The sequence below is a fragment of the Gastrolobium bilobum genome, unplaced genomic scaffold (assembly GCF_033153095.1).
Source record: "Gastrolobium bilobum isolate Gb01-03AN ecotype WA unplaced genomic scaffold, APGP_CSIRO_Gbil_v1 utg570522, whole genome shotgun sequence".
Classification (NCBI taxonomy): Eukaryota; Viridiplantae; Streptophyta; class Magnoliopsida; order Fabales; family Fabaceae; genus Gastrolobium; species Gastrolobium bilobum.
In genome coordinates, this window is record NW_026895485.1 from 1 (window position 1) to 9,460 (window position 9,460).

The window sequence follows — 9,460 nt, forward strand, 5'->3', positions numbered from 1 at the left end:
TAGAAAGGTAATTAAGTCTAGAATAACATACTAAAAGATGAGAGGCTTGTAGAATGCAGTTTGTCCGTAGAAATCAAAAGAACGAACCATGTTCGGAAAGGTAGAAAACGTAAAAGTGGGATTTTAGCTAAGTGGGTTTATGGGAACCCCTTGGTGACTTGAGAGAAGTAATATATGATATAAAAGTAGTTTAAATAATTATTCTGCAAAGAGTTTACAGTTACGGTCATAGCTTTTAATTATTATGTTTTATTATTGTTTTAAATGCTCGCGTAATAACACGGAAAAATTTTACTCGCATTTTTATAAATGAATTGCTGTGATTGTAACTGCGCTTAATATCATAATTGATGTTAACAATACCGGTGTACAACGGGCTGTTACAGGTCAACTGGAACTCCCTCCCTCATGGAGATCTATCCAGTGGAAGTCCGTAACGCCTGAAGGCAACTGTCTACTGGCCAGAGACTCGGTACAACCTATGTACCACTAAACATACAATAATGCATGAACATGTTATACTACATTATTCACATACACCTCCAACCACAACCCTCAACGGGAACGGTGGAGCACACACGGGGACAAACCCCAGTACTAAGGGATTACCTGAATAATCTCCTCCGCTTGATAGCTCCCAAACACAGTATCACCAAGCTTGGTTCACCAGAAATGCCTACACATAGGTCGTTTCCATCTCAATACCAACCAACCAACATATATGCATAAGTTCAAGACCACTTACCAAAATACCTTTGGTCCGAGACCAAAGGCAACCCACCAAGCTCACGGTTATGAGTTCAATTTCAAGGGAGGCAACCTACAATGATCACACAAGGATCATCAATACAAGGTGAAATTCACCAAGATTACAAAACATCAAAATTCTCGCCCACCACATGGTAGGTTCGGCCAACATAGGCTATTTTCCCAAAATATTTTTCTACATTTTCTTTTAATTTTTTTTTTAGCATCTTAAGGCTACCACAACACCATTTTAGGTCCCACCTTCCATCCACCTCTAAACATCATTTAACACCACAACACATCAATTACACAATTTTCCAACATCACACCCTATATTCCCTCTCTAGGCCGAATTCAACATTCCCACAAACCAAAGGGTATTCAATCCAATTTAATACTTCCACACACCTTACAATCCTATATTTAACTCATACAAACACTCCACAACTCAATTACACAATCATCCCACATAGTCATTTCATAAAGTGTTGAATCATCCATTCCAAATTTTGACTAAGTTACCAATAAATTCATCAATAATTTTATGACATCAATCACTCTAAAACTTCATTCTAAGACACTTTTATCTAATACACATTTTCAATTTAAAGTCTCCAACCACATCAATCACACAACACATGCTCTAGGTTTTCAAAATTTGATCTCAACAATTAATCCACAATAGGTGGTGAAACTTACCACAAATCAATGCTTAAAGCCTCCAATGAATGTCCTCCAAGCAACCAATCAAGCAAACAACCACCAATGTCTCCATTTTTCTCAAAAATTCGCAACTTTCTTGGAGGAATATCTCATTCCACAATGCTCCTACCCCGAAAATGAGGTAGAGATTTTGTTCCACGAAAAAAATCAAGCAACTTTGGCTTTGGAATCGTTCAATTTCGTTTAGTGTAGCTTGAGTTATGAATTTATCAAGTTTTAACTATTTTCTTCAATGGTGGAGGAGGGGGAGGCTGCGTTTTTTGGCTGAATCAAGGAGAAAGATGATGTTTTAAAATGAATTTGAACATGTGCTCATTTAGTCACTTAAGTGAGAGTGGGCCCCACAAGTGCCACCTCACTTAAACTCACTTAAATTCACCACTAATCTTCCATTAGTTCATAAACTATTTAGAAACTCTAATTTTTAACATTAACCATTGTCCTTTAAGTGCCCTTAATCAGATGAATCCGGAGTTTTCCGGTCGTTCGAAGAAATTGCAGTTTTAAGCTATTATGCGCGCCACGGGCACGCTTCCCCAAACTCGCTAATTTCCATCAATTTTCATCAGAAATCATATTTCCTAGTCTTATATATCATTTATAACTTGCCTAACCACTCAATTTTTTATTCTGAATCCATTTTCAGGGTTAGTTTTCCCATTTGAGACCTCATACTCAATATTACCTTCCTAGGATTACGTGTTTGGCTAATTACCGTTTTACCCTTCCTTTGTATTTTGACCTTAATTTCAGGATTTTCACTAATCCTACTCTTTAATCCATCTTTAATGTATTAATATATGTTTTAGAAATACGAGGTGTTATAGGTTTCTCTCTCTCACCTATTCGTTTCTCCTTCTTCTTCTTTTCATTCATTATAGTTTGTAGCGAACTAATAATGAGTGGCAAGGACTATATTGATGCATATGAGAAGCTTCTAAGGTTGGAATTACCTGGCAAGCAGTCCAACCTTTTTGTTTTCAAGTTTTCTTCTTTAAGTTATGTGGCCTTCCATCTTATGATATATTTTTTGTTAATGAAGTACAAGACAGAGATGTAATGCGGGTTCTTGTGGAATGTTTCTCATAAGAGACATTTTTTAACATGTATTATACAGTGTTGGGTTCATCAATTAGATAAACTTTAGACACCCTATCAGGGTGTCTCAATATACCTACTACATGGTTTGAGAATAATTGTTTATCTAATTGATGAACCCATTGTTAAAAAATTTCTCTTGCAAGCAACATTCCACAAGAACCCACATTACATCTCTATCTTGTAGTTCATTAACAAAAAATATATCACAAGATGGAAGACATGCTTGCCTGGTAATTCCAATCTTAGAAGCTTCCCAAATGAATTAATATAGTCCTCGCCACTTATTATTACTTCGCCGCAAACTGCAATGAATGAGAAGAAGAAGGAGCAACGAATAGGTGAGAGAGAGAAACTCGTGAGGCTTGCCGGTAACTGGAAAGTTAGAATGGACACTTTCCCAGGTGGAGTCTATTGTAATTGATTAAGTATATCATTTAATCGATTAACAGGGGACATATTGATATATAATTTTGGATGTGGGCAAAATAATTATTATTTATTTAACTAAGGGAAAAGGGGTAAAAAAAATGAGTAATATATATATATATATATATATATATATATATATATATTATTAGTCTAAAATTTTATTTATCATTTCCATTTAACATATATCTTTATAATTATATAATATAATCACGAACCAGGTTGTATGTAAAATTTTGTCAGGTAAAAATCACAACTTGTGACATAAATGTCTAATAAAGATTTTGATCCGTATTCTAATTTTTTTTTCCGGAAATACAATGAAAACTAAAGCAACATCAAAAAAATCCCAATACTTGGCACAATCTTGGGAGACTAACTCACCTCAAGTCATTACGAAGCAATTCCAAACAAGCTATTGGAGGGACATCCAGCACAATCAGTTGTCCATCCTGATGAGGTGCATGAGTAGCAAGTCAATTAGCAACAAAATTTCCTTCTCTATAAGTATAACTAAGCTTAATAATCTAGTCTCTTTGAAGCATGCTACGAGCTTGGATGATTAAAGCATAAAGAGGATGACTTACGTCACACCTTTTTCTTATAAAATCCAAAGCCACCTTGGAGTCACCCTCCGCAAAGACTCTCCTAAATCCCTTATGCCAAGCCAGATCCATACCTGTCAAGAACCCCCAAATTTCTGCTGAAGTAGAAGTACTACTCCCAAGGAATTTTGTAAACCCAGTTAACCAGTTCCCAGCAGCATCCCTTATGACTCCACCACATGCAGTCATTTGCCCACTGTATATGCTGGAACCATCCACATTAAGTTTAACATAACCCTCAGAGGGAAAATTCCAGTGAATAAGACGTTTCTCTCTTCTAAGCTCTTGATGACCAATCTTAATAAGGGTTTCATTAGCCAATTGAATATTACCACAAGTGTAGGTAATGCGCCTAATGAGACCATACTTCGAGGTGCTAGTTTGATCAAAGATCGCCTTATTTCTTTCTCCCCCATAAACACCAAGTTATCACCCCAAAATACAAAGGCCAAGTTCGATCAGTTTGAAATGGACCTTTTAATCCTAGATTTTTCTGAATCCATAGGTGAAGATCCATGGAGAAAAAGTCACTACGGTTATCAGAAGGAACCCAATGCTCCCATAATTCCCTGGCACTAGGGAAATCTCTAATGGCATGTAAACTATCCTCAAGATTATAATGACATCTCAAACACGCTGCATCTATAGCCATGTGACGATGCACTCTACGAACATTAGTTAAAAGAGAACCTTTGTAGAGAAGCCATAAGAATTGTCTAATACGTTCACGACCAGGCCAAGCCCAAATTACCTTCCAAATACTATCCTGATGATAATGTGAGGTACCCATGAGATATTTATAAGCTGATTTCATTGAAAAACCCCATCTTGGCTACTGCCCAAATAACACGGTCCGGAGAAGGATCCACTGTAGGAGGGAGCACACTACGAATCTTGTCTGATACTGAAGAAAGAAGAAGGTGCTGGAATAAAGGCCAGTCCCAATTACCATAACAAGTTACAAATTGAGACGTAGACCAATGAGTCATAATAGGAGGAATAGGTTGAACGACCAAAGAAACAAGTTGAGGACATCCTGGCACCCACGAATCCATCCAAAAAGATGTATGAACCCCATCCCCTAAAATGATACGAGAATTCTCTAGAGTTTGAGTCCAATACTTAACAATAGCCTTCCATAAACCAGAATCATTTGCTGAAGCCGAGATACTTGGAATGAGCCTCTCCTCCACCTTATACTTGCTACGAAGGACCCGAACCCATAACGAATTACGATCAGTCATGATACGGTGACCTAGCTTTATGATAAAAGCCATATTATTCTCTTTAATTTTACGAAAACCAAGCCCCCTACATTCTTCGGCAAACAGACCGTCTCCCAAGAAACCAGGTGAGCTTTCCTTTGATCAGAAGTTGATCCCTAAATAAAATTCCTAGTTACACTCTCAATATGATCACACGTACCACTAGGAATAATACAAGTTTGCAAAGGATATTGAGGAATTGCAGTAAGAACTGACCTAGCCAAAGTTGATCTTCCTGCCAATGAAATAGTACGTTGATTCCAGGCATTTAAACGAGCTTGCATCCGATTTAAGATATAGCCAAACGTACTCTTTGTAACACGGCTATGACAAAGAGGAATACCCAAGTATTTACCCAAGTCATTTGTAAGAGAGTAGCCCATCAACTGGCTTAGATTATGCACTCGGGTATGATTAACGTTTCTGGAGAAGAAGACTTTTGTTTTTTCCTTGCTAACCTTCTCACCAGAGCACCTGCAAAAACAATCAAGAATCTTACCAATAATAACAGCTTGCCCTTATGTGGCTTCTGTAAAAAGCAGAAGATCATTTGCAAAAAATAGATGGGAAAACAGTGGTCCCCTTCTATTCAATCTGATAGGCTTCCAAACGTCCTCCTGAACTGTTACATTAATCAAATGAGCAAGTCTTTCCATGCAAAGGATGAAAAGATAAGGAGACAAAGGATCTCCTTGACGAAGACCTTGATTAGGAGAAAATTCCATCGTAGTTGATCCATGCCATAACAAATTCATTGTACATGACGAGACACAACACATGATCAGAGAAATGATATTCTCAGGTAAACCAACATCCACAAGCGTGTCTTTCAGAAACTCCCAAGAAATCTTGTCATAAGCCTTTTCTAAATCAACTTTGACAGTCATCCAACCCTTACCTCCTCTCTTTTTATTCATGGAATAGATGATTTCCTGAGCCACAATGATATTATCCGCTCCTTGTCTACCCTTAATAAAACCACATTGATTAGGCATAACCAAGTGAGCCATATGAGATTCCAGCCTATTAGCCACAATCTTAGTTACAGTCTTGTAAATAACATTACAAAGGCTAATAGGTCTGAAATCTTTAAGTAATTCAGGCACATCAATCTTAGGAATCAGACAAATCAAAGTTAGTTTAACCTCTTTGATATTATCCGGATAAAGGAACACACCTTTCACAAAAGAGATAACCGACTCACCCACCTTATCCCACTGAGATTGAAAGAAAAGTGCATTAAGCCCATCCTTCCCAGGCGACTTGTAAGGACCAAAAGAGAAGACTACATCTTTGATCTCCTTACTGTTTGGCATAATACTCATTGTTTCTAAAGCATGCGCTTCAATAACTGGAAAAAAGCCACGAACTGGAAAAGCCGGTTTAGGTAATGGATCTTTTGTGTACAGATTTTCAAAGAAGGAAACAGTCATTTCCATTAAAACCTGCTGATAACCAATCCAAACTCCCTCCGAGTTTTTCAACGTATCTATGTGATTCCTCCTACGTCTGGCAACCGTCATAGAATGAAAGAAACGCGAGTTCCTATCTCCAAGAGCAAACCAATTCAATTTCGATCTTTGAAACCAAGTGATTTCCTCTTGAAGATAAATCTTGTCTAGTTCCCTCCATAGATCCTTTTGCAACATCTCAAGGCTATGATTGTACTGATAACTAAGACATCTATCAATACCTCTAATCCTTGCATGCAAATCATTCTATATTTTCATACCAATCCTATAAACATTTCTATGCCATTCCGAAGCATTAATCCGAAATGTCTCCATAGCATGCATCCAGTTTACATTGTTTGACCAACATCCATTAACCACCTCATGAAAAGTTCTCTTTGTTAACCAGGATGCTAGAAAATGGAAAGGACGCTCCCCTCTCGGATAAATAGCAGGTTGACCTTCCCATAATAACACTGGTCGATGATCTGAGCCAAACAAAGCCACACGGTTAGGGAAAACCAAGTTCCAATTATAAATAGCGCAAACCCTATCAAGACGTTCCTGAAGATTTATTCTTTGCCAAGTAAAAGTAGGACCTTGATTGCCAATGTCAGACAAGCTACATTCATCTAAACAGTCACGAAATTCCCTCATGCTATTCCAGTTAATGCCATTACCACCTAGCTTCTCATACTCATACAAATAAGTGTTAAAATCACCTGCTATCCCCCAAGCCGCATTCCTCATGGACTGATCAAACAGTGAAGACAGAATTTTCCACAGCTGAATACGTTCCTGTCTTTGCGAACTTGCATAAATAAAAGTCATGAACTCCTCTCTATTTTCTTTTACCCAACAAATTTTAGTATGAACAAGTTGGTGATGAGAAAAAAGAACATCCGCTGAAACTTCCTCAGTGTTCCAAAGCACCCAAATACCGCCAGAAAAACCAATAGCATCACAATGAAAGTGACCAGAAAAACCAAGACGCCGAATAGCTCTATCCGCCGTAACACCACTCAATTTGATTTCTAACAAAGCCATAACTATAATACTGTATCTATGAGAAAGATCCCGAATCAGAGGCGGAAAACTCCTTCTCCCAGCCCCTCTACAATTCCAGGTCAAAATATTCATAAAAACAATATTAAATTTATCCGAACAGAAACCGGCCCTAAGAAAGAGCATTGGTATAGACCGAAGTCGCACCCAAAACGTCCAAATTATCCAAAGGGATAGAATCCTTGTGAGTTTGATAAAAATTCCTCATTAACGTAAGAGCATCTGGTGGTCTTCCATGTTTACCTTCATTATCCAGGCCACTAGAAGAAGGAAGAGTCTCTTGCTGATCATTAACCACATGAGACGTCTTCCTCTGGAATTTAGATAAAGAAGGGTGCAAGACAATTTGTCTATCTCGGAAATCCTCCGACATATTATTCTGAGAATCAAGTTTAAAATTATTCTTTTGAGATTCTGCACCTTTTGAAGCATTTAATCTGCCTTTGCTAATATTAGCATTCTGGACCAGCTGATGAACTTTAGCAGATGATGCAGTTGCTTTCTTCTTTTGGTTCTCTTTGAATTTTACTCCTTGACTTTGGACCTCTTTTCTCGACTTTCCTGCAGATAGGTTAGCAGATGGAGAAACTGTTTCCATTTGAATATCCTTTTTCACCAACGGTTCTTCATTACGAGCAATTAATTCCCTATGATTAATTCGTGTCAGACCAGATTCAATGCTGATTGAATCAATCACTGGAGAATCAGAAATAATTAAGATATTATTATCCTTTTGAGCCAACTCAGCAATAGCTTGAAATCTTGAACCTGATTGAATGACTTGTCTGTGATTAGGATCAGAATTGGAAACTGCCTTATTACGTAACGCTGCATTGTTAACAACGCCAACTTGTCTCCTACCCGATGGTAATGATTCCTCCTTTGTGCTATGCTCCTTGATTCCTCCTTTGATTGTGTTATGCTCCTTGATTCCTCCTTTGATTGTGCTATGCTCCTTGATCGACGATTACGCTGCACCAGCATCCAATTCCCAAACGGTTCCTCCTTCGCTGGAACAGAAGCTTTTTCCGGCTGCTTATGCACCACCGAGTCAGAAACTTCAGGAGAATAACCCGTAATATCTTGTTGAAGATTACTATGGGAACACTGATCCCTTCTATGCCCATACTTTCCACAAGCAAAACAAACTAAGTGGAGACCCTCATATCCAACGTGGAATTTGTGGATCCACCGTATATTGATGATCTGTATATGGTCATTGTAGGTTGCCTCCCGCGAATTTGAACCCTGAACCGTGAGCTCGGTGGGTTGCCCTTGGTCCCAGACCAAAGGGATTGTGGTAAGTACTCTTGAACCATGCTTGTAGAATTGATAACTTGCATGTGTTTAGTGAATGGAAATTAATTGGGAATGTCCTATGTGTAGGCATTTCTATTTGTGTACCTAGCTTAGGAAGTATTACATTGGAGCTGTGTAGAGGGGATTATTCAGGTAATCCCTTGGTACTAGGGTTTGATCCCCGTATGTGTTCCACCATGCCCGTTGAGGGTAATGGTAGGAAATGTATGTGAATAATATAGGATAACATGCTCATGTATATTGTATGTGTTGTGGTACATAGGATGTACCGTGTCTCTGGCCAGTAGACTGTTTGCCTTCGGGCGTTACAGACTTCCACTGGATAGGTCTCCATGAGGGAGTTCCAGTTGACCTAGGGTCGTGGTGTGTGATCCGTAGAGGAGCACACTAGGAAGTCTCGGGTGGATATGGATGGAGGGTGCTTTGGTTGATGTTCTGGGAACACTCCTTGGTTTGAAACTCGTAGGCTATATGCCGAGGCCAATAGGCTGGACGTTGCGTGGTTTTGGCATTGACCATTCCAGATTCGTCGTATTTTGTTCCCTATGCTTCCCTACTTCACTAAATCCCTTGCTTTATCCCGTTTTCAGATGTTATGTTATATTGTTTATATGCATCGAAGTGAGCCATGGGGTGGAGTATTCTCCAGAACCTCTAGGTTACTGAGATATATCCGTATATCTCATCCCGCTTTGGGAACTTTATTTCAGGTGGTAGCAGTGGTGTCGGGCGGCAGGCAAGAAGCCCATCGCTTGAG

General features: G+C 38.7%; 1 protein-coding gene across 1 annotated transcript; it reads right to left on the reverse strand.

Moving 5' to 3' along the window:
• Positions 1-6,585: 6,585 nt before the first annotated feature.
• Positions 6,586-7,365, reverse strand: LOC133313737 (uncharacterized). The gene has a single exon (XM_061515143.1). The coding sequence runs from the start codon at positions 7,363-7,365 to the stop codon at positions 6,586-6,588; it is 780 nt and encodes a 259-aa protein (XP_061371127.1).
• Positions 7,366-9,460: the final 2,095 nt, after the last annotated feature.